We start from the raw sequence: 26,159 nt of genomic DNA on the forward strand, positions 1-26,159 counted from the left end.
CATCCGGCCTATACTTGTCACCCATGTCAAATTAATAAACGAATATCTATTTATTTAACCTATAGAAGGACGTGTTAAGTATACGGACAACATAAATCGCACAAGACGCTGTAGAGTGGCCGCGAATCAGTTGGTGACACGTACGGCGGCTAACCGGTTGGCGCCTAGCGGGAGCCGCTAATGTAAAAGTCGATATTTCACTCGGTGTTCCTTGTTAAACAACACCAAAAGATTAACTCCAATCCACAACAATAGTTACATAAGTTAAAATCTCTCGTCGCTTTTGAACACAACATCTGCCAGCTAACCGGTTGGCGGCTAGCGCTAGATGCTAACGTAGCAGCCTACATTCTCATTTCATGCTCCTTCTTCGGATTAGAAAGAATTTAGGTTGCTTCGCCGCTTCAGGAGCATTAACTGCGCTGATGCATTTTGTTGCAGGTCTTAACGGCCTCTGCCACTTAGTCCTTTTATTTAAACGCCAAGGCGCTACATTTACATGCGCAAATTAATCGAGTTCCAATGCAGTACTTGAACTCGGCGATGATGCTGAGACAGAAGGAAAAAATCGGTCTCGAGATCTAAAGTGCTAATGCCCAAGTAGATGTGCTCGTCTTTAAAGTGACAGACTCATTTCTACATTTCCTGTGGCATAAATCGATGCCTTGTTGCCATAGCGCCTGCTGATAATAAAGGAGGCGGGGCTGAACGCTCGTGTCCACAGTCAGGAAACGAATAAGGCCAACGTGAAGGTGATGTCGAGGTTAATGAGCAAACATAACGCTTAATGTTCGGCCATTTAAACCTATATCGATGCTCGCTTCCTCTCGCCCCCCCTCCCATCTTTCGTTTTTTTTATTTCTGGGCTTTTCCAGAAGCACTTATTCTGATTAGCAGCTACTCCAAAGCGCACTCGGGGCCGTGACGGGAGAATACGTACGATGCTTTCAGACTGATAAAAAACTCTCGGTGGTTGAATCCAATTTGCTTGTGTGTTTATATGTTGAACGGATGTGATAAAAAAAAAAAAAAAAAAAAAGAGCGTTGGCGAGTTCAACTGGCATCTGGTTGTTTTTATCTTGTGGCGATCCAGCAAGAGGAGCTCACTTTGACGCTATCGTCCGATTTATCTGCAGCCATTTTGACCCAACTTGTTTTCATCTTCCCGTTATCTGGCCGTGTCATCTTGCTCCATCTGTAAAATTCATGAAAGCGACCTCCTACTCCCCAGACTTGCCCCTCCCAGCGGCCATCTTTTCCCACAGTGTTGTGCATGTCTCTTTTAAGACTGCCAAATGTATCCTAATGATGTTTTTCACGGCCATGAAGAGGGGGGCTTTCCAGATTTGACAGATTGTCCTTCGGTTTTGCTCATATTGGCTGCAGATGGAGAATGTTTGGCCAAGTGAAGTGAATAAACAGAGCTACTGAATGTCTACAGTGCTGCTCCATCACTGGGGTTGTGTCTCCGAGTTTATAATTTCAGTTTGGAAGTCCAAGGACAGATCCATCCAGTACATCTATATTCATTTTTGCCTCGAGTATCGGTGATTGGTATCGGCAGTCTCCACGACGACCTGACCTTTCATCTTTTGAGGCTGTACTTTTTAATTGGCAGTCTAACTTGCCGCTTTTCCATTTTCACGTTGCTTCTGTTTGTTTCTGTGCAAGAGGAAGTCGGGTTCTTTTGTATGGTTGCAGAACATTGAGGTTAAAGGGTCAAGGTCGTCGCGGCTCGTCGAGATGCCGGCGTTGAAAATCCGAGCTGGAGCGGCTCCTCGTGAGCGTGCGGCGTGACTTCATCATTGCCAGCTGTAAATGAATCTTTAAATAAATCTGATTCATTTGATTCCCGTGGCATCGATCTGTTTTTGCCAAGCGCTAAATTAGCCGCTTGGAGTTAGCCTTGAAGAATCGCATTCAACTCTGTTTGACTTCCAGATGAAACCATGACCAGAATATTTTTAAATGACTGTTGATCCAAGGCGAGCAAAATATTGTGGGAGGAAGGAAAAAAAAAGAGAAAAAATACCAATTTCGCTATTGATTGTTGCCAATGAGGCCACTTTGTGTTTTGAGTCTGTCTGCAGCGTGACTTCCAAACCTCGAGCAGAAGTGGCTCAAACTGGGTTTAAGGAAAGCCGATACGTGCCGAGAACATCCCCTGGAATGGGCCAACATATGGAGGAGTTTTTTTTCCCGTTAATGGACATTGGTCAACAATAGCGTTAAGATTTCCAATTTTTTTTCCAGGGGTGTTTTATTAGACTGCTGGAAAAAAACATTCCGGAGAAACTAAGCAGTGTTTCCACAGTGGCTTTATGGTTTGGGTCATCTTAAAAGCAGCGTGGTTACATCTTGCTACTCCCCGAGAAAACTCTGTTATTATTCTCAGGGTCAAATATGGTAGTGCGAGGCAAACAGTTTGAAATTCTTGAAAAAAGGTGGCTTCAAGTTGTTTATTGCTACTAGTAGTTGAGGTTTTTTGTCAAACGAAACATGAAATCAATCAAATAGTTTTTTTGTATTTAAAACGACAGTCTAACTGTTTTGCTAGCTTAATGCTAACACATCAAAACGGGACAATTCTTGAATAAAAAGGTGGCTTCAAGGTGTTTATTGCTACTAGTGGTTGAGGTTTTCGGTCACACGAAACATGAAATCAAACAAATAGAGGTTTTTTTTGTATTTAAAACAACAGTCTGTTTTGCTAGCTTAATGCTAAAAACGCCATAGAGGAGCTAACGATTAGCATGACTGTGCTATAATGCTTAAAGCAGGGCTTCTGCCTCGTTTTTTTTCTTCTCGCAAGGACCACAATGATCCCTCAACAACCCTCAAGCGTCATTCTCTGACATTCTTTCCCGTCTGCTTTTTTATTGAATCAACACGCCAATCTGAGCGGGGTCCAGCGGTGGCTTTTTTTATCGATTCCGTCGTCTCCATCAGACATACTAAGTGACCGCAGACAGCTTCGGAGGGTTTCACCCCGAGTGTGTTTCATGCAAATCAGCCAAGATGTATGTTCCCGGGTGACTGAGCCCCGGCGACGGCGTTGATATGTTAGCCGCCAAGTGTGTCATGTCAAAGCGTTTAATTGTACGTGCGACACGACAGCCCGTCAGGCTTAGAGGAAAAAAAAGAGTCGTTCATGCGTGACTCGTCGTCTTTGACTCCCTGCCAGGGTCATTCGGGTCGAGGCGAGCGACGTCTCTTTTTAATTTGTGCGTCGGCCTCACGCCATTGTGGAATCAGCCAAAGGCCGCTTTTGTGGCCGTGAGGAGCTTTTGAAGGTGCCCGTTTTTCATTCACTGATGGTTAAACCGCGAGTCGGTCAGGGATGGCGATAATGAGCCGAATCGGGTTTTACACTCGTATGAGACGAGCGGTTGTATTTTTTTTGCTATTTTCAATATGGCTAGTTCTTTCCGTACTCTCTCACCAGGCATGAAAATCACCTTCCGGGAGTGGTCTCTGTGAAAGCACAAGCGATGTAGATCTCTCTCAACTTCCTTCTTTTGCCCTTCAGCTTTCAAAGCTCCGACTTAGACTCACGACGGCGCAGCCTCCCCCTTGTGCAAAACCTGAATCCACTTTAACAAACAGTTCCTAAAGCCTTGAAGCGGCGGGAGTGTAAAATGTCAAACTTGCGAGCCACTTTGGAAGTCGACCTTAGCTTTTTTTTTTTTTTAAATCTGGTCAAATGCATTTAGGGGGCCGACTTAATTTGTTGATAGGTGGAGGCAGTCGTTTTTTTTTCTCCGAGCTTCACATGGATAGAGACATCTTGGATGAGGCTGACTTGGCAACCTCGCGTTCCGATTAACATGCTCCTCAGACACGGTGAAAGGGGGATCGAACTCGCGCACAGCCAGAGCCCGGCGAGTCCCGCCTGCAATGTTCTTCCACTCTGTCACACACACACTCTTTGTTCGCAAATCGTGTGATCGACACCGCAGCGGCGCGCGTCTCCTTTCCATACGAGGTGTGACATTCAAAAGAGATAAAGCCGAAAATAAAGCCGGCCCGGAGAAAAGGAAACAGGTGGGATAGTTGCCAACCAATTGGAAGACGAGACGGGAACGAGTGATTGAGGGCGCGAAGGTGAAGGGACTTTTCAAGAGATTCACGGATGACTCATGCAAATCTCCATCTCTGGCGCTTGCCTTCACTTATCCTCTCGGGTGCGTTTGAAAATTACATGGCAATGTTGTTTATGATGGGGTGTAGCTCTTGGCGCCGTTTTCTTCCTGGGAGATTGCGCAACACAGCTGCGGGACACATCATTGTGTGAATGCTGCGTTCACGTTGCGAATGAAAAAAAAAATATATAGCTCAATTTTGCCCTTTGGATGTGGGACGTGGTAGCGTATTCCCGACGTGTGACAGGACTCGTGTTCCTGCAGCTGATATTCCTCATATTGAAATTGCACGGAAATTCCATCCATCCATCCATCCATCCATCCATCCATCCATCCATCCATCCATCCATCCATCCATCCATCCATCCATCCATCCATCCATCCATCCATCCATCCATCCATCCATCCATCCATCCATCCATCCATCCATCCATCCATCCATCCATCCATCCATCCATCCATCCATCCATCCATCCATCCATCCATCCATCCATCCATCCATCCATCCATCCATCCATCCATCCATCCATCCATCCATCCATCCATCCATCCATCCAAGCACATTCCAGTCGTCCGCCCAAGATGTAACAAAGGCCCTCGTCTGTTTCTCGGATGACTGTTGCATCATCAAACTTTCTGTTTTATTTATAACCATGTCGGAGTTGATCTCTGCGTGTGTTTTTTTTTTTTTTTTTTTTTCCCAACCATTGGCTCCACTAAGCCGCTCTCTCCAACGGTGATGGATGAAGTTGCTTTTAGCCTCCCGTCAGTCTGGGAGTGTGTTTTCTTTTCATGCTTAATGCAGTGGCGCTGGAGTCCTCCTCCAAAGCTGGTTTGAAGAGTGATTAATGGCATTGGCCCCTGAACCCTGCCCCGCTAATGACGCTCGTAAACCGGGAGAGAAGGTCAAAGGTCAGGCCCGTCGTCTCCGCCGTCGTCGTGTCACGGAATGCTTAGTAGCCGTCTCACGCTTTGCGGTCGGTGCTCTTGAGGCGTCGGAGATGAATGAATCATCATATGAAAGTCAGGCAAATAAAAAAGGAATCGGAGGAAAGCCTGATCTCAGCTCTTCTGCTCCGCTCCCCTGAAACGTGGCCCGTTAATTAAGGCGGGAACCCGGACAGAATGTTTTTGTTCTACACGACGACCGCGGATGCTTTGTTGCCCGCCGTCATTTGGAGTCCTGTGAAGGTTAATGACGGTGACACCACTCCAGCGGATAAAGCTCCCAGAAATTCGATGCTGTTACGATTATTACACGACCGCACTGACGTTCGGAATGCTTAATCGGACTTCCACGATTATCTTATGGGTGTAATAAAACACGATTTTAACCATGAAAAATGATTCTCGATTCAAAAAATGCGAGTCAAACTGATTCGAACCGTTTTAAATCCTCACGAATCAAAAACCGAATCGACTCATCTAGTGAAGAAATTCGCATCCCTAAAAGTTCGTCATTCTCGTTATAGCCAGGGGAGTCCCAAGTTCTAAAACTGCTTAGAATCGCCGCTTCTGGTTTTGATCCTGTTGTCTCCTGCGCTGGCCTTGTCAGATATCATGTCTGATTTTTCAGACGAGGAGCCATGACTTCATTTGTTTTCTTTCGATTAGCGCTGACTCCTGCGAGCACAGACTTCCATAAGCGCCAGCGTGGAGAGTTATGCGTCTCCGTCCTGTTGCGCAGCCTCCAAATATGTTGTGCGTCACGCAGTGATCTGTGGCGCTGCCTGGGAAAAGCGTCTGACGGAACGCCAAAGGTCACCCCTCATTTTTCATCTCGCCTTCCCTCAACCTTTTCGCACCCTCCTCTTTCCCTTCGCCGTCTTATTGGATCTCCGAGGTTTCAGGGCCACGCAAATATCGCGACTCTCTGGCGTCTCACGCAAAGACGAAATAAATCACGTGTGTCCAGGGGAGGCCGTTGTTTATCGTTTTAGTCTTGTGAAGGAGATAAGAGGAACTCGCTGTGACTAATCAAAATGGCGACAGCAGATGCCCGAGGATGTTCAGTAGATAAGCAGACTAGAATGATAGCGACTGCGGCTAAAGATCATGCGAATCTTTATCGATATTTTGCGGTGAACTTGAATAAAGTGACCCTGCAAGCGTAATGTCATGAATTACGAGTGGGTCAATTAGTGGCGACTTCCAAATTCAAAGCCTGGCTTTGTCTTTCTGAGATCTCACACGGTCAGATGATTACACAGCTTTTTTTAGGTCCAAATTAAATTGAACTTCCAGCAAGCAAATAATCAAATGTTTTCAGTCTGCTAAAAACAAAATAATTCGGACAAGCAAAATGTTTTTCTAACTAATTAGCATTTTCAATGAGCTGTCTGCCTGCTTGAGCAAAACACAAAGGGTCAAAGCATTGATCCCAGAGGTACACCTCCTACACTTATTAGCTTAAACACAATAAGCAGTCAAGTATTTCCCCACTCACTGTGCAACTGGCTCTTTTTTTTTTGTCTTTCTCGTTCATTCCGGACATTCTTTTAGACTGGCTGCAACTCCCCCTCGCTATGTTGAATGCCTTACTTGTATCCCTCTCTCCCTCTCTCTCTCTCTCTCTCTCTCTCTCTCTCTCTCTCTCTCTCTCTCTCTCTCTCTCTCTCTCTCTCTCTCTCTCTCTCTCTCTCTCTCTCTCTCTCACCTCTCGTCAGCTCCGCATTGTTTTTGTCGTTTCCATTCTCCTTGCTCGCCTTCTTCCGCCTTAAATCCTCTCGAATGGAATCGCAGCCGGGGCTATCATCCGCCCGTGATTGGACACTCTCCATAAAGCCGCTTGCTAACATGACAATTAAGCTAGGCTCGGGGAAAATCTGTTGGGTGTCTCTTTTAAGATCACATAAAAACAATGGAACAAGAGTCCGTGACTTACTTTATATCCTATTACACATACGCTCGTAATTCTCAACTGCGTAAAAGTCTGAAGGACGTCACCGCGGGCCCGACGCTAAATCTTTCCGTGGTGGTTTGACATCATCAAGATTTTTAAAGTAAAAAGTCTATAAAAAAAAAAAAAAAATCTGCAGAAATAAGAAATTTAGTAGGCAATTTGTTATAAAACGAAAACGGACCATTCAACTGTTTTAATGCGAATTTTATTTTCGTGTATTGTTCATGTTGGAGCAGAAATGAGTCATTTGAAATCTTTTTTTGGTAGGCAAATCGGAGCTGGCTCACAAGGGAGCCAGGATTTAATTGAGCGTGCGAATTTACTTGCCAAACAATTTGAAATTTTAATCAAGGAACTATATTATGCTTTGTAGCTTTTTATTATTCATACAATAAATCGATCTTTATCTGTTAGGAGACTTCTGCTGCTGCTGTGGTTGCGAAACAATGAAACTTGGGGGGGAAAAACAAGTGAAAATGTTTTTGGCTCATTTTTGATTGTTGGGAATCTCCAGCACATTCCGAGGTGTCGAATGAGAAGACATTCTTTTGTCATGGAAGTGTGGCTGTCAAATTCTGATTTTTCTGTGTGTGGCAACACATTGACAAGATCCAGAGAAAGAGCTAGAAGTTTTTTTTTTTGTCATCGTTTGGAGCTTTAACATCAAAGTTGGGCTGGAGAAATATGGTATATTTTTTTTTATTATATTTTTGAGGGCGAAGGCTTTTTTTTCCATTAAAAAAAATGCATTGGGCGTCAATTATACACGCTTTTTCTGTAGGCTGGCCACGTTCCTCTTCGTTCTATTTGTATTCCTATCCGCTGAATTGTGTGTTGTTGCCGGCGGCGAATGTGTTTGTTGGCACTGCGGAATAAGTACTTAAATGTTAGACTTAAAGAAAAAAAAAGAAAAAATAATCAAGTATATGCAGATCTCCACTGACGGCCGCCAAGCATGGAAAGAGAGAAGTTCACTCCATTCCAATTTGCCGACCTTTGACCTCCTTTTGTAACCTCTCAGGCGAATCACCTTGAATTAAAAAGCTGGCGAAGGACGAGCGACATCATTGATGGCCCGGCGATTTGAAGCCCGACTTTATGACGGCGGCGACAGCTCAATGTTTCCTCGTTGACTTTGCCAGGAGTCGGACAAATTGCCGCGTTAAATCGCCGTCGGAAGCCAAGCTGAGCGTGTTGCTGACTTTACAAGTCCAATTTCATTAGTCGGAGGTGCGCTTCCTCGCGGCCCGGGCTGCCATCTGGATTCCGTTGGCAGCCCGGTCGCTGTCCATCAATCTGGAAATACGTCGGTCGTAACCTCGGAATGCGTTTTATCTCCGCCGTGATTCCCATGTCCTTGCATTGCTCACCTTTTATGAGCGCAAATTGCCAAATTTGTTCGTTTTGGGGGAACTCGGCTGGAGACATTCGTCATAATTACCAAGACGTACACATTAAATGCTTTTTTTTTTTTTTTGCCCAATTTAATTTGGAACTAATTATTACACTCCAGTTGCCGGCAGCATTTGGGTTGTCCGCCCACGACGCAACAATGGCCGCCGTGATAGCTTATCTGCGGCCCGATCCGTGGCGCTGACTCGCTCGCCTTCACCTGACCCCGATGACGCTGAGGCGGGCGCTGAGTAATTTGCACCCCCAGACTCACTTTAATGCTAAAGACAGGCCAGAGAGTTTGAGAAATTCAACATCAAGATAACCCGATAAGGTTGCAGTGGGCGCACAATGCCGCTTTTGTGCGCGGATGAAAATGAAAATAGAAAAATCAGCCATGGCAGAAAATCTATTTTTTTTGGAATGCAAAAAAGTCCATGATTATAATATATGAGGATTTATTTTGATTTATTTTTCCTAAAATCCTAAAAGAAACTTGAATTTATTCTTCCTAAAGAAACTTGATATAAAAGTTAATTAAAAAATAAACAAATACCAAGACGACTGTATATTTTTTTTTAGCAGTGCCATTTAGTTGAAGTACCCGCAGACTATTTTTCTCCATTTTGAGGATGTTGTCATTGTTTGTTCCGCTTCGATTAGTTACATAGCCCAATTGGATTAGACTTAATTGGCTTACACGCAGATATGTAATGCGCACCACTTAGGCTCGGCTAAAACGGACTTGAACGAGCGACAGATGTGGGGAAGGACCAAAAGCGGACACGGCTGGCGGGCGCGTCTGATGCCATGTGTTCGCAATCTGCTGGCAAAAGTACTCGTACAAGCGCTGATACTTTTGTTTAAAAGTGATTTTGTTTTTCTTTATATCAGCCGTCCAGAAAATGATTCCATTCTTGTGAAATTGTGAAAATTCAGTTCTTCCCATTGTGTCATCCAGCGGGCGAACTGAGGCCGCGTTCGAACGTGCCAGATGATATTTGGATGTATTTATTCTTACATAAGTGCGGCTCCGCAAACGTGAGGTTCCGTCAACAGTGCGTGGCGGAAAAAGCCAGCTCCGTGACTCGAAATCGGCGGGTCGCCTCGTTGACACGGTGACTCATCCCCCGACGCTCATTGAAACAAGATGTTGCTTTGGTTTCTCTTTTGGAAATGATGTTTTGAGCCATGAGCTATTAGCATAACGTGCAAACAAGGACTACAAGGAACGTGATGATTACAAGTGAGGCCATTCCAGGCCTTTGGAGGTTTGCGGCTTGCGTCATAAACATTCCGTCGATGCGGATTTTACCGAAATTTATGGCTGGTGGCGTTGCGGCTTGCTTGTCGTCAACACTTGGACTCTTTTATATCCTGTACAATATCCTGAGGCTTACGACGTGGTGTTTCCTCACGATTCAAAGGTGGACCACCGATACAATACTCGTATAGGCGTATATTCTTTATCCTCTGCCAAAAATGAATGACATAACGACTTCACTTCCAGCCGTCAGCGGTGAAGATGTCGTTTGAATGAAATACGTGGTATTTGACAAATCCTCCATCTTGATTGAGTTCATGTTTGTGCGTTTGCTCTTCACATTCCTCCGTTTCATTTGGCAAACACTCATTCCCTTCACTCTGTCTATTATTTCTCTTTTTTTTGCGCACAGGCTCGGCAATTCTGTTGCCATGGCGACAGCGGCCCCTCCCTTCCTCTTCCTACTCTGCTGGCTGCTCCGAACAGCCTGCTCCGCATTCCCCGAGGAACCAGGCCCTATAAACTTCATCCCCACCGAAGGTACGGACCTTGTCTCGCTATCTCCCGTACGGTGATTGCAAAAGTGCGAGGAAAAAAAAAATCAGGTTGAAGTATTGAGTACTTGGGGTCATGGCCTCGCACGTAAGGTGTTGAAGGTGGTCTAGGGGTCACGACGTGGAGGTCGTGGAGGTCAGACGGGGGTCGCCAATGCGGAGCGGGTGTGGAAAGGCGCTTGCTTGCATTTACGACTTTCCCACACACGTAGATGTCTCTGGAGATGCTAACCCCCCCCGCCGCACTCAGACTTGGAGTCTCCTTGTCAGCTCAGCAGCTCCAGACCAGGATCAATTGCGGTTCAATCGCATTGATTGATGGCTTCCCGGCCTGCTTAATGTATCGATAGTAAAAAGTCAGCTATAGATTCGGTCAAGCCCTCAGAAGAAAGCGTTTCCCACACTTCACCATTCCGGATGTGAATGAATGGCAAGGCCCAGGGGCGGAGCTAGGTGGTGGGCAGTTGGGGGTCAGTGCCACCCTCTGATCGAGGAAGATTTTAATGAACACGGTTGATTCAGTTGATCAGCTTGATTTTAAAAAAAAGCGACAGAGAAAGGAATATGCTTTATTTGAACGCTTCTAAGAATTGATTTCGTTTCACACTTTTTCCATTGCAGAAACTGAAATCTGCTATATGAGTCATTTCTCAGAAGTCACTTTTCATGCAAACATGATCAAAAGCCATCCGAATGAAGACACGGCGCACCGTGGAATTGCCATTTCCCAAAATAGCTGCTTCGGAGTAGAAATGGAAAATTGCCTTTGCTTTTTACTCACCACCCAGCAAAGGAAAGTGAATGATGAGCTGTTATTGATTATAATTAGATGACATCAGCACCAATGCCTGGCGTGACGTTCAAATGCGTGCCAGACACTGACGAGCGTCAGCCGTTAAATTTCACATCCTTTCCCGATGTTTAAAATGGACTTTATCGCCGAGCTGCAATTTGTGCATTTGCTGTTGATGCGTATCTGTAAAGATTGACACTTTAGCGGCGATCGAAATTGGGATTTCTGGCCTCGGGGAAGTTTCTGCGTCGGAGTGAGCTCGGTCCAATCTGCCGGGATCGCGTTACGAACGACTCGAAATCGGATGTGGCTCTACATCAATTTTCCAAGAATGAATGCCAGATTGGGATCTGTAATTACGCGTGTGTGTCTTTCGCCTCGTAATAGTGTCAAGACGCTATCCGGTGTTTCTGGGCCGACCTCACCACACGTGGCAGCGACAAGAGCCTCTTCATATCCAGAGGGTCATCCAAGTCAACCGAACACTCTACATCGGAGCCAGGTACGGAACTTTTTAGTTTATTTTTTTCCCCCCCTGTCTTGGCAATTTGATGGATTATTTCTAGTTGTCTTGATTTCCATGACGCAAGGGTCAGGGTTATTATCGTATTTGAGCAGACACCTGGTCCACCTCAGTTCCGGGGTAGAATCCACCAGCAAGCCCTTCAAGCCAGCAACGTTTAATTTAAGTCAGGGGTGTCAAACGAATTTTTGTTGCGAGCCGCATCTGGTCCCCGGGCCTTGATTTTGACACCTGTGGTTTAAAATTTCGATACAAACTCAATACACAATATTTTGCTGAAAGCTGAAAAACAAAGCGATAAATTTACGATAGGACATAAAATCCCGACATGACATCACAGTCACTTGAAATCGTTTTTCTGTGAAGTCATCCCAGCTTATAATGTCAAATGTCTGTTTGACGATAACTCTTGATGTGTGAGTCGTTGGAGACGACGCTTTCGCGACCTCGTTTTGTCCGTCACTCTGATGGATTTGCCGATCCTGGACCCAGTAAAACAGCTCTCAGCTGCTCTGACAGTTCAGCCGCTTTTTTTGGGGCTCCCCGGAGGCCTTCCGCGGCCGACCGCGAACCCCCGAGATTTACTGCACATGTTTTCCAAATTCTAATTTTACTCAGAACGTGGTAAAAATCCGTCAACGGGCCATCCCAGCATGTGGTGTTGGTTTACGTCTGTCGTTGCAGTTTCCAATAAGGGCAACCAGGAAATGACCCAATCGCTGGCCCCCACCTGGTCCGACCTCACTACTGAGAAGCAAAGTCGTAAATATTTCAAATCTTGGAAGCTCGTTCCAGCCATTTTGTCTGCGCTTTGAGAGGCTGTGTAATCACATGCGTTGCCCAATAATAAAAAAGTATGGCTCCCGTGGTCGGGAAGGTCGTCGTTAAAATACAGCTGACCTTAGGAACTTTCAAACTTGAAATTTGAGCTAAACTGTTGCGTAAAAATCTGTCCTGATCGGTCAAAATAATAACCAGAACCGCAAGCGACGTCTAAAGATTCCCTCGTCTTGCACTCCTCTTTATTCCATTTCAAAATCTAGTTAGCGAGTCTTGCTAACGGCTAACTCCGCTACGGTTTGGAATTATTTATGAATAACGTGTCAAATAAATCATAATTCATCGTCGTCTACTGGTCTTAGCTGAAAAACCGCACTTGTAAAAGTGTTTTGAGGAAGCGTGACCACATTAGCGATCCAGCGGGCCTTGGGTTTTCCATCCTGGTGCTAAACAACACGTTGCTCCCTCTGGTGTGATATTACTTAAATGAAGCGCTACACGGCGGCGCTTCAAATGTAACGCAAGTGTTTTTGAAATCGTAGAAGTTATCCGATACGGGACGTCTCAGCCGTGCGGATGCTCGTAAAAATGCTAACCACCAGAATGTTATATGAGCGCGAGTGAACGAGGATTTATGTCAGCGAAAGGAAGCCTATATAAGTTTAATGAGGCTAGCGGTGTTTGCGGCTACCTGACAGGCGGCGGCGATACGTTTGCAAAGATCGGCGTGTAAATGCGCAAGCCGCTTAGAACGGCGGAGTTTTAAAATAACTCCCTCGCGCCATGGCAGCTATGACTTCAGGCGGGCGCGGGGCACCTTGATAAGCCGCCCCACGCGCCCCTAAATCCTGTCACCATTAGCATAGGCACTTCTCCGAGTGCAAACGGCCGTAAATCTCGGGCCCTCAGCACCTGCTGAGTGCACACACCTCTCCCGAGACGCTTCCCGTCATCGCCAAATCAAAGTATTAAAGCGGGTCGGAGTCGGCGGCACCTCGCTGGGTTAAGCCCCGAGTCATTGCTGCCGAGTCACTTTTCAGACTTAGTTTCAAAAGGGCTCAGAAACATTCATTTATTTTGGCGGGGTGTGTTTATTTCAGAACAATGATACACAATTTAGTAGTTGCCCTGGTTTATTTCCTTCCATTTTTTATTATTAGCTTGTATAATACAATATTAATTTTCTTGATTAACCCTACTAAATAACACATTGCTGTAACGGATTAATGAGTAGATTTCAAGGTGGAAAATTAATTTCATATGTGATTAAATTGAATTACAAACTTCATCATGGAGCAGTTAGAGGCTTTTTTACAATAACAACTGACTTTTTATTCTTTTTAATCAAGCTTTGCAGTCTGTGTATTAGTGTGTGTGACTTGCTGCCTTCATCAGCCCACACACGCTAGAGGTCACCGTAAGTTGTGGGTAGGTCGAATGCCTCAAGGCAGGCAGACGGACGGACGGGCAGTTCAGACTAGTTGTGCTTTTTGTGAAAGTTGGACACGGGTAACAATTATATTTTATATTTTATGTATATATATGTATATGTATGTCAGAGAAAACAACATAGGTTTGGTAACACGCTCTTTGGATGTTATAAAGCTAACATTAGCTAGCAGGCTAGCCATGAACGTATGTCAAAATGGCGTCCACAAACCCGATGATTCTTTGCTTCTTAATCTGTCCTCTTTAGAAGTTCGTACTCCACCATCCACTTGACGGTCCTTGTAACCGTAAACGATTTTACGATTGTGATCACCAGGCGCCTCTTTATCAGGAAAAGTGTGACAGTAGCCGCCATAGCTAGTCAGAGATCTTGACACACTGCAACCTCTTTCCTATCTTAGCAAAAAAAAAAAAACTAGAAAGTCAACTCTAGGTTTTTCCGAGTTTTTATTATTATAGTTTTAGCATCACAAATTCCGAATGTCAAAACCTCCAGGGTGTTCCAAAGTACTACCGTGAACAGTGATTGGAAAATAGCCCACAAACTCTGCTGGTTAACTTTCCTAAAGGTCCTTCAAAATATATTCGTGCTCCACGATGCCAGTTTGGCTCGAAGAGACGCGGCAGCGTTCCAAGTTGCAATACCAAGCGAGTGAGAAGAAGAAGTGTAGGTAACCGTGCTGGCTGAAGAGCTCTTGACCTCGAGGCCGTGGTATTTGGAAAGCCAGAAGGTCGAAGTTCATCAGCCGCTAAAGAATAAAAATGGATGTCTCTCTTGGGTAAAAGAGGTGTCGGGGTGTTCGTTAAATTATAGCGCAGGCACGTGCAGATCCGACTCCCCGCGTCCAAATTTATGCACGAGACCAAAGGCGGCAAAACAAGACGGTTGATTTGTAGCTTTTAAGAAGTTTCGCTGTTTAGGTTGAGGCCCTCATGTGTGGAGCTATGGAGTCCTTCAAGGCTGAAACATAAATAGCCATAAAATGCCGCCGCATTTCACACATGCTCCATCTTCACCTTGTACCACATGATACAAATAGTTTGGCAACGTTAACAGTTATTTGAATCGATGAGGAGTATGCCCCCGTGTTCCTTTTTTTAAGGGGAGTCCTTGAAATCGTCATCAAACTTTAATACCAGCCGGCGCCAACTTTAGCTTGACAATTTAGCATCGCTCATTTGTCAGGCTTTGGCTTATACAAGCGCAAGTGAGCCAAGGCACTTAAAACCTACGGAGGGCTTTTCGGAGATTCACAGCTGGACCAAACATTAGCAACAAATCTCAGATTCAATAAACGGACATCTCGAAGACTTCGGGGGAAATCGGAGGGGGGTGCGTAACGATGATCAGAAGTTGTGTGTAATTATCAGGGTTGATTCAAGCAGCATTAATTCAATTTTTTTTTTTTCTGTTGCTATTAGAGCGCCATGAGGTTAGGGTTAGGGTTAGCCCTTGGGGCTAACTAGTACCTAGTGGTAAAAAATAAATAATCCCCAGTGCAATAAAAATCTGCTTCCAATCACTCTCTTCAAACGTTTGTGGTGTGCATGCGTGCGTGACGTAGCCCTCGGCTGGAAATTTATGTTGGAGTTCAAGCCCAGATATTAAATTGAATTTATTAAGGAAATGTTGACAGGAATAAGCTGCTTGGACGACACCCAAAAGCAAAAGAAAAGAGAACTTGAAAAAATGTTTTGGGAGCCAGCAATAAAAGGCTCTGCTGGATGCTGATATATCTTTGACTTTGGTATTGGCCGGCTGCCACGTCGCTTCTCCGTAGGGATGACCTTTTCCGAGTGGAGCTGGACATCGCCGCCGCCGACGAGATGTTCTACAGTAAGGTGAGCGCCTCCCGGGTTCGCGCCGGGAATCTTCCGTGACCTCGCTTCGGTTGTGGACAGGCGGCAAACATTTGACCTTTTTCTGCCTCCAGAAACGAACATGGGAGTCCAACAAGAACGACATCAGGATCTGCAGGATGAAGGGCAAACGTGAGGTGAGACCTTTTCAGTGAAATAATCTCGCTGAGGAGTTTAGAAATGAATCTGTTAATTACCCCCCTAGTGGTTAAGGGGGCCTAAGCAGGAGCCTTGGGGTACACCGGTGAGCCGAACATGCTAGATTTTTTTTTTTTTTTTTCTGGAAAAGCATTTTTTCAGTTGAGAGAAGAGTGACATTTACCTTATTATGTATTGTTGAGCGTGCGTGAGGCCTTTCCTGAAAGGCTGACTCGGTAATGAAAGGTCTCCTGGCCTCTTAATGACTGCTCTGCCCGAAGTTAATGCCGGCAGGAGAGGACAGATAAGAACCTCCATGTCATACCAAGGCTTTCCACTTAGTCTGCTCATGTTATTTGAGGATTTAAAGGAGGAAATGCAAAGTGCCCACGACCTCGAATTTTTTTTTCGGTTAGTGATGCTTGACTGTCTACAGCAGCACTTTCCCCTCGTTAGTATTCATTCATTCTTCGGCCCGCTTACGTTTCTTATTGTGATAGGAGGGTGGTGATCTCGTAAAAATGCTAATTTGCATCTAAAGCGAGATAAGAGCGAGATTCCCTCCCTTTCAAAAAAAAAAAAAAGAGTTGCAATTAAAGGGTAAGCATTATGCATTTCCATAGCTCATTTTTAATTGGATTAATCTCACGAGATTGAGCTTGTTAGATCAGAATCAAGTGGGAGGTTTTTTTTTTTTTAACTGATTGACACATGCTGGAGGTGCAGGTGGGCTCAACAAGTTTTGCATATACAGCATCATCCATATTTATTATACTTGAGTGTTTTTTTTTTTTTCTTTTACCTGCCGTCTCTTTGTCCGGCACCCGTGCACGCATTAACGAGGCGCGCAATTAAACAGAAAATCTCGAGCACCTTCCACAACAACACGGATACATCTCCGCCACTTCACCCTCCTGCAAATGTTCCCCGTTGCTCGGAGGGAAGTGGCGGAGGGGAGGGGGGGGGGGGGGGGGTGTCAGATGTGATACATTCACCACCTTATAATTGGTTTTGTAATTAAATGTTTCTGCCTGGCTGATCACAAAAGGACATGGTATTCTCCTTAATTAGGCAGAAAATGTAATATCCTGATTCTCGCCGCGTTTTACCTTTCGTCCCCTTTTTGCGTCGTCCGGACGACTGTTGACGGCATTTGCATATTCTCGTCTTAGTCGCCTTTGTCCTTTGCTTGTCGCCCGCCCTCTTTTTGTTGTGTTGTTCGTCATATTCAGGAGGGGAGGGGGCGGCACGGCAGGATGTGTCACATCACGTGTCACATGGTCTTGCCAAAAGGCCATTTCGCATGGGGAACAGTGGGCGGGCATCATTATGGTCGGAGTTGGTTCAATATGGTGTTGATTGAGCTCGGCGTGGAGCGCTGGGTCGGGTAGGAGGAGGTGCATGGTCACATCAGTTTCAGGTTGAGTTAATCGTGCCTGCCCGAAATCGTGATCACCATTCAAATTGGATTCATCGTGCACCTGTGGGTAATTTAAAAGTTCAAAATTCCGACTCGTCAAGTTAAATGTTTTTCAACATGTATGTTAGGCCTTTTCTTTCCCCACAGTGGTCCGGTTTAAAAAGTCCAAGTCCCATCACGGTGATTGTGACCCAATTAATTTGCCGTCTTTACGCTTCTGCCACCGTTGCCGTCCGTCACAATGACACAAGTGCGCCATAAGCACGTAAAGGTAGGCAGCTTTTTCCCCGAGTCTGCAAACTTAGCCCAGATGGTGATTAAACGCTCGGCATGTGTGTGAGCCGTCTGTTCGTCACGAGAGGTTAGCGAAAGCAAATTTGCGAGCTGCGACTCATTTGTGTTTCCACCGCGTCAATTTGCCACCTCGTTCTCAGCAAGCTGTCAAAAAGGTGACCCGGGTCGAGTGTAGTCTGGTCGCAGGTTTTTTTTTCTCCACCTGGGAGTCGTCGAACGGTATTTTTTCGGACTCGCCGCCTCCCACTGGTGTGTGATGTTTGTTTGTGGCCTGTGGTGTGTTCAGTCACAATTACCATCAAGCAGAGATGAAGGCCCGCAAGCCGGAGGGATGCGGATTAGTTTGGAGGGTGGGCGGGGTTTAGGGAGGGGGGGGGTTAAAAAGCACGACACTCAAAGCACTGCACGGCGCATCGCTGCTAATTTGGTGCTGCCGTTAATTAATCCCCCGCCCACATGCGCACTAACATCCATACACACCCTTTCATCCTGTCACGGTGCATCACTCGCTCCAAATGGTGCGCCAGGGACGCTTTTTTTCTGGGAAGCGACACAGGGGCTTTTGTTAACGACTTGAGGAGTGGGCACGGAAAAATCTCGACATGTAGGCAGACGTGTACTCGCTCCAGCGTTGTACTTGAGAAGAAGTAGAGACACTTAAGGAAAAAAAGGAGAGGTGGTGATTCAACTTGAATCCCTGGAGCGGACTTAAAAAAAAAATCTGCATTTGCTGTTGTTTACATGATAGAAAAAATTTCTATTAACACTTTAAAATGTAGAGAAAGAAACCGGTTTCATAAAACCTTGATACATTGAAATATTAAATAAAAAAAAAACATAATTGATGTACATTGGGACAAGCGGTAAGTCAACTGTGTGAAAATGGACAAATGCTAAAATTATTTTTTTAACCCCCAATATTTTTGATAATTTGGCGCAAGGAAACAGTAGTAAAGTCTCTTTAATGAAAACTTTTACTGAGAAGAAAATTTCTTTACAATGGTGCATGTTTTTTTTTAAACCAGGAGCTCGCTAGCAATTAGCTTAGCTAACAAAAATACCTTATCTTACCTCTAGATTAGATACAACAATGAAAAACTCTGCGTAAAGGTAGAAAAGTTTTTCTCTGTATTAAACTAAAAACATTTTGCATGTTTTAAGAGCCCAGTTAGCTTTGGTGCATATATTTTTTTAAACCAGGAGCTAGCTAGCAATTAGCTTAGCTAACAAAAATACCTTACCTTACCTCTAGATTAGATACAACAATGAAAAACTAGGTAGAAAAGTTTTTCTCTGTATTAAACTAAAAACATTTTGCAAGTTTTAAGAGCCTAGTTAGCTTTGGCTCAACTTCTGTGCTATAAAAACATGTTTGGATCGTTTTGTGTAAAATAAAACATTCGCTTATTGATAGCAAGTGAAGCAATCCATGTTTTTTTAAGGTCAAAATTTTTGAACAAAAAAAAAAGGAAGAACAAATATGTGCGTGTGAGCCAATGGCCACTCTTGACTCCTCGTTTCCCGCCAGTCGCTAACATCGGGGAGGCAGCCAGCCATGTAATGGAAACTTTGGAGCTTTGGAGGAGCCACCGCGCTAAAGACGACCCCCTGATGCACCGCTGCCTTACAGAGCTATCGCACCCACGTTAGCGTAGCGGGTCACGGCGGGCAGTAACTAATATTTTACGAGCCTATGAATCAAACCGAGGCTGGGGAAATTCTTTACGACGGTGCCGGTGTGTTTTGTTTTGCGATCCCGACGAGGAATGTTGATTGTAGCCGGAGGTAAAACATCGTTTTGCTTGGCGTGGAGTCAAATGAAAAGTTTGTTGATTGTTATAGGTCAGAACAAAAAATGGGAAACAGATGCAATTGTCGGTTTTTCCACACTATTGCCGCGTCGTGACTTGTGGTGGAAAGTATTTGTTTACTTGCATAGATTTGACTATTTATATATATATATATATATATATATATATATATATATTATATATACCTGTTTTTGGGAGCATTTAACAGGATTATAAAGCAAAACGAATGCACTGTTTCACAGAATTGAGATTTTATCTTTTTAATTGTGCAGGATTAATTATTGAAAAAGAAATGAGTGGGAAATAGTTTTCGCGCTCCGAGCAACACAGAATCTTTTGTGTTTTGTTTTTTAAGTGTGGGGATGAGCTTGCTTGTGTGGAAATTGTGTTTTACGATTTGATTTCCATTTGACATTTCTTTATTACTCCCATACGGGGGAGACTCCAGATACCAACACGATGGATGAAAGGAGTTGCAAATAATACAAATGCGTTGCAATTTAGTCCGCTTCGGCGACATAGCTTGCTAATAGGCGATAAATAAAAAGCATGGCAGATTCATCTCGGCTCGTATTTATGCTGGCCCGCCGCCTGCTTCATCTGAGCAGGAGATAAATTTTTCAGAGGCCTCGCTGCTCTGCCAGTGTCCGTTAGAAGAGCAGGAGGACGCGGGGAGGAGGAGGAGGTTCTGCAGTCGTCTGGGTTTTCGGCCGAGGCTTGCCAACACAGCACAGGTGGCGTTTTGTCTGGATTCCTCCCAGGGAAGGGAGGGGAGGAGCAGAGAGCGCACTCGGAAGGGACAAGGAGGCATAAGGACGTGAAACATTCGGCGCTAGACGCAATTTTATCATTGGTTAATTCACGGGCCCGTAATCTGCCACCGCGTGTGTTCCGAAAGCGCGACGAAAGCCTGATCCTGCTGACTTCATTTGTCTTTGAATAAAGCTTGCGCATGCCAGTGCCAAATTGCTTCCTGGAATAGATGAATGCCAGTTAATGAAATGAATTCATGCAGCGGCAGATGAATTTTGCCAATCTTCATAAAGAGAAAATGAGAATCCAAAAAAACTCTCGTTAGAGTCTGACAAAAGACCCCACCCCCTTGTTTTTATCCGAGAGGAATCATTTGATCCATTATGTGACAAAACTAAAAAAAAAAAAGTAACCTGCAAGGTTTCCAAATCAAAGATAACATCTAACTGTCATGATAAAACCCAGCCAGACAGCTAAACTACGTATGCTAGCTTGATTTAGCCTCAGCTACGTATAGCTTAACTAGCCAATTGCTTGTCAAACATTAACTTAAGTTCCTAAACATGTTTTGCGCTCCGTTTTGATAGCCGTTTTTCAAATCAGAACCAAACCCAAGTGCCGATTTCACGAACGTTAACTCAGAGCAGACTGGTGCAGGTGGCGTGTGCTAATGAGCGGAAAGTAGCACATCACTGTCACTCCGCAATGTGTCACTTGGAAAGTGACACCTCGTATTTGACACCACGCATCGAACACACACTTAACATTTTTTCTTCTCAACCGGTGAAAATGAGAACCCCGCCGGGAAGTTTGATTGGGGGTTTGAAGGCCGTCGACATCTGGCTTCCAGGGGGGTCCCTCGTCATGACACTGATGAAGCCTGGTGGGCCTGGTGCCGGACTGACTGGGGCGCTAATAGTTTTTTTGTGTGCCTTTCCTTTGTTTTGGTTAACTCGACAACAATGGTAAATAACATGGCAGAGGTTGTGTAGGGTTAGCCGACGCTAATGTTAGCATATTGGAAACCGTTTGTCAACGCTGGCTGCAGATTAACTCGAGTCATTTGTCTCCATTGCGCGACTCGTCCGCCGCGCCTTTCCGTTTCAAGAGAATGATTTTTGTCGTGTCACTTCATCTACTTTCAAGTGTCACGTTGAAGAAATTAGCCTCGGATGCCGCGTTTGTTTTAAGATCCCCGGGTTGGGTTGCATTTCAGTCTGTCAATCATCAGCGGCGGCACGCTGGCGCGTTTGTAGACGCTTTGGGTCTCGACAGGCCGCATTCAACCTCCGTCAGTTTGATTGACAGCGTTAATGGTGAAATAATTCCGCACATCAGGCGAGTGAAAAGCTTCATTTCACTGAACGCTTTAGATAATCGTGACATCGTTTGTGCGCAGGTTGCAAAAGGCTTCCGCTGACAGGCGTACATTTGGGGAATGATTTCTTGTTTTCATTCTCGAGCTGCTGTATTCGTTTCCATTTACGCGCTCATTAATTTATAGTGCTCATCACGTTGTTTATACGGCTGCCGTTGTGCCCATTGCTGTCGATGGGTGCTGCAAAAATAAAATGAAACTTGACTCAAGGTTTTTTGTTTTGTCACCCTACAGGATGAATGCCGGAATTTCATGAAGGTACTCCTCAGTCGGCCTGACGGGTTGTTTGTGTGCGGCACCAACGCTTTCAACCCGCTTTGTGCCAACTACACCGTAAGTCGCCCATAAAATTAATCTGAAGAGTCTTTTGTTGGACACAAGAGCACGCACGTCAGAAAAATAAATAAATATAAAAATAAAATTTAATAAATACATAAATACATTTTAATAATTGAATAAATTTGATTAAATGAATAGATCTTTGCGCCACATTGCATCTTGTCCATAAAAGTCTCGAGGAAGTTTGAGAAAACGAGAATTTGTCATGTATTTGTTGTTTCATTGTTGTGTAACATCACATTTTGAAGAGGCGTAGAACGAATGAGCTCATGTGAAGATATGATTCATTTGTTTTTCTTGCTCGTTTCTTTTTTTTTTTTTAAACTGACTTCATCAAGGAGAAATTATGAAATCAACAAGGTTCTGCGAACAATCTTAACTGACCTGACTCTGTCAATTTGCCCTCGAATTGTTGCCCTCTAATTGTTGCCATTAGTCAAACACTTGAGCCTTCTTCATCTTACCTAAATTCATCAGCGTGTTGTTGAATTAGCTTCCCAAATCCACCTCTGCCCCGCTTGATCGCAACTTCAAACCGCCGCAACGGAACGGCACATAAATGAGTCATTGGCTCGGCTGGCGAGTGAATATCGGAGCCCAAATACTTTGATCAAAAGCTCTCTGGCAGATCATTTTTCATGCCTCGCCTTACAAGCGGCGGTGAGGCGCCGCTTCTTTATCTGTCAGCCGCTAATGACGACTGCGTGCGACGATGAACGTGATTGCCTCCCTGGGGGCTAGTTAGCAAGCTAGCAACTGATTTATTTTTAGTTGTGCTTTAATGCAACCCCACCAACTGTATAATACCGACAATATTTAGCGGGGGTCGTCTTGATGAACTTTAGCTCATGACCGCGCTAACAGTCTTTTAGCTTCCACCGTATTTACTCACATCAGTCATGTTGTGATGTTCTATGTATACGGTTCTTCTTATTACATAACATTTTGGCTGCTAAGTTGGAGTTTCACCTCGCTGCAAGCCCTGTGGTGCCACTGCTTTTGAATCTTTTAAGACTAGCGTCGATTGGAATTGCTAAAGCTAGCAAGGACACCTTATTTTCATAGTCTAGGACCCGTGCGATGGCAAGGTCTTTATTTGCGGGTATCTTTAACCATCCTGAGTGTGTGTATGCATTATTCATGCGCAATTGTGCGACTATTCTTATCGCTAATTGCTACCATTGAATCGCTACTGTACGCTTAGGCTAACCCTGCTAAAGTGTCTTCTCCTATGACTTGTTTTTCAAAATATTGCCTTCTGAGTGCTACGGATTGATGCTTCGGTGTGTTTGTGTGTGTTTGTATAACAGGGTGACACTCTGGAAATGGTCAGTGACCCCGTTAGCGGAATGGCCAGATGTCCTTACGATCCCAAACACGCCAACGTGGCTTTGTTTGCAGGTAAAGGTGACTCATTTGTGTCGCGATTCATTTATTTCAGCGTCTCCATTCTGACTTGAGTGCAAGTCCACGGTTTGTCACCGAGGTGGATAATGAGCATTATTTTATGCTTAGCTGCGGCTTTCTTCAGTTTGCTTAGCAACCTTGTTTAATGACTTGAGCTAACACTCGACACGCTATAATTTAGCAGCTTTTCTCTGAGTTGATTTTAGATTATCTGCTGTTAACTTGTAGTGTTGTGCGATACATTCGGGTTCAACCCGCAACTTTGAGTGTCTTGGTAGTATTTTTTTTTCCTAAATAATTAACCTGTCTGTCATGTGACCGCGCCACAGAGGGAAATCTGTTTACGGCCACCGTGACCGACTTCCTAGCCATCGACGCCGTCATCTACCGGAGCCTCGGGGACAGTCCCGCTCTTCGCACCATCAAGCACGACTCCAAGTGGTTCCGAGGTACCCCGAGATGCGTGTATGCTAGCGTGTGTCATTTTGTGAAGAATTGTAGACGTGGACGGCCTGGACCGCCTGCAGGCTTGACAAGTTTATGTTGAGTTAGCAGCTGCTTGAGCAGGCCCCTTCGCACATCACTATTTCACCGGGATAAGGTAGTAAAAAGAAACGCTATCGGGCGCCTAGCAGGTAGACGTTGCGAGTGTAAATCTGCTGAAACGTCGTGCCGCCGTTACGCTTCTTCGCTAAGGTTTTAGCAGCATATTTTGAGCCTGTATGGAATCAAAAGTGGTTTTAAGGACCAAGTAAAGCACGGGCAAAAGAATAATTATTCAAATTTGTCCAATGCTTTGCCCCAATGCAGAACCTTTCTTCGTCAGCGCCGTGGAGTGGGGCCCTCACATCTACTTCTTCTTCCGAGAGATCGCCATGGAGTTTAATTACCTGGAAAAGGTAATGAAAGTACACGACAGTATGTGTTTTTTTCTTTCAACCAAAAAGAGCAAGATTAATGAACAATTCAAAAAAAGTATTTCTATTGTTTTTGTTTTTTTCAGTTTTTTTTCAATTTAGGACAAAATAGATAAAAATCTGACTAAAAAAGAAGCTAAAAAAACAAAAATAAATAACAAATTTGAAAAAAATAAGATGACATCACTGGTTGTGTGAATGCAGGTTGTGGTGCCCCGTGTGGCCAGAGTGTGCAAGCGCGACCAGGGTGGCTCTCAGCGTGTCCTGGAGAAACAGTGGACGTCTTTCCTGAAGGCCCGGCTCAACTGCTCCGTGCCGGGAGATTCCCACTTCTACTTCAACATGCTGCACTCCACCAGCCCCATCATCAACATGCACGGCCGCGACATCATCCTCGGCGTCTTTTCCACACCGGCCAACAGGTAGCGCCATTCTGTCTCTGTGCCTTTACCAGAGCTAGCAACAAAATGAGTTCTTGTTCCGGAGCCCACACCTCGACATTTTCTGCTTCTCACGTGTTATGTTGCACCTCAACCTGCGAGCTGATATAACGACTTTGGAGGAAGTGACAACAAAATGTGTGGCTGAGGAACGACTGGTGAGGATGATGAAGAAGAAAGGTGGCATGATGATGATGGTGGAGATGGTTTGTTTGAACTTTGAGCGAGTCAATAATGGACAACACGTGCGTCCACAAGGTCTTGGAAAATGTGTTTCTTCAGCTGCCGCTTCGGAAGAGCTTTTGAACAAGCCCCACACATACCACACACTCACACTTTCATTCAGTCCCAGATAAAATCATTTTGCAAGAGTGTCAGACTCAATTTCAGTGCCGTTCTGGTTTCCATTAGAAGGCTGTTCACTTGTGAAGATTAAGTTCCGCATTCATGAATTCACATTTTCCGTTTGGGATTCGCCGCCATTTTGTGACATCTTGATGTTAAAGTCAAGTGAGTTGAGGAGCTTTTTTAAAAAAACTGCTTTGCTGTCATCTTGTGATTTAGAGAATTTAGATTCTAAGCCTGGATTGGGTTTCAAATAGGTTTGACTTTTAAAGTCAAATGATTTGTTTGGGTTTCAAATTAGGTTTTGATTCCTGTAATTTGATTGATGATTCAGTAATTTAAGAAACTTCACTTTACTTCGGGACACTTTCCTTAGTATATCCTAAATGTATATTGTTTTGTACATCTTTAGTGATGATTGTGAGAAAGGAAGGAGAAGGAAATGAATGCCAGAATGTCCCACTGGTCCCATGTGGCCCACTGCGCCGCGCTAAGTGCTAGCTGGATAAATGACTTCATCCGACACACACAATGAAACGGGCGAGAAACCTTGGAGTGCTCTCACGGACAGTCGCTCATGTTGCCTTTGTGTAACACCACGTAAACACCTCAAGGAAGGAGTGACTGCATGTCTGTCTGGTGAGCTAGCTAGATCGCTAGTTAGCTTTTTTGCTATTTGTTACAGATTTGAGTCAATTTGTTAGCTATGTTTCCTGTTTTTTTTTTTCATTCATACAATTTGAGGTAGTCATCATGTCTAACACAAAAAAATACTTTCTCCTTTTTAAATGACTATAAACTAGTGAAAGTGAAAATATCAATGTTAGCCATTTTGACAACTTAGCAAAACGTGTCGCTCCTAAGACAAGGTTCAACCCTCGAGCTGAATGATAATATCCTAAAATTCTTTTTAGCCTTCAGGCTAAGAAATGTTCTCCTTATTTTTGCAGTTATAAAGTTGCTGATTTTCTCATCGCTAGTTGCCTGGCAACATCACGGAGAGGACTTCATATATTGTAGCCAAGAGTCAGACCCCCGCTCGTCTCTCCCTCCAGCAAAGCCACAACATATTGTTCTTATAATTCACCTTTACAAGATGTGACACGTTTCCCTTTGAGAGGCAATTTTTTATTGTTGTTTGTCTCACTCGTTATCTGACGCCCACCTTGCGGCTTTGTTTTCAACCCCGTCATAAGAGTTGCTATCGCTGCACAAGGACAGGTGGAACATTTTGTCTTTGGAAAAGTTCCGTTTACGT

General features: G+C 44.5%; 1 protein-coding gene across 2 annotated transcripts in view; it reads left to right on the top strand.

The window, feature by feature from the left end:
• sema6bb (sema domain, transmembrane domain (TM), and cytoplasmic domain, (semaphorin) 6Bb) overlaps positions 1-26,159 on the top strand; it is a 71,224-nt gene that overhangs the window by 26,391 nt on the left and 18,674 nt on the right. For both annotated transcript variants that reach the window (XM_049718785.2, XM_049718794.2), the window contains exons 3-11: positions 10,113-10,240; positions 11,435-11,549; positions 15,581-15,641; positions 15,734-15,796; positions 21,688-21,786; positions 23,103-23,193; positions 23,529-23,648; positions 24,010-24,098; positions 24,321-24,538. In XM_049718785.2, the coding sequence (XP_049574742.1) occupies positions 10,132-10,240; positions 11,435-11,549; positions 15,581-15,641; positions 15,734-15,796; positions 21,688-21,786; positions 23,103-23,193; positions 23,529-23,648; positions 24,010-24,098; positions 24,321-24,538 (965 nt within the window). In that variant the 5' untranslated portion in view covers positions 10,113-10,131. The remainder of the gene's footprint in view (positions 1-10,112; positions 10,241-11,434; positions 11,550-15,580; positions 15,642-15,733; positions 15,797-21,687; positions 21,787-23,102; positions 23,194-23,528; positions 23,649-24,009; positions 24,099-24,320; positions 24,539-26,159) is intronic.

This window comes from Syngnathus scovelli, chromosome 10 (genome assembly GCF_024217435.2).
Source record: "Syngnathus scovelli strain Florida chromosome 10, RoL_Ssco_1.2, whole genome shotgun sequence".
Classification (NCBI taxonomy): Eukaryota; Metazoa; Chordata; class Actinopteri; order Syngnathiformes; family Syngnathidae; genus Syngnathus; species Syngnathus scovelli.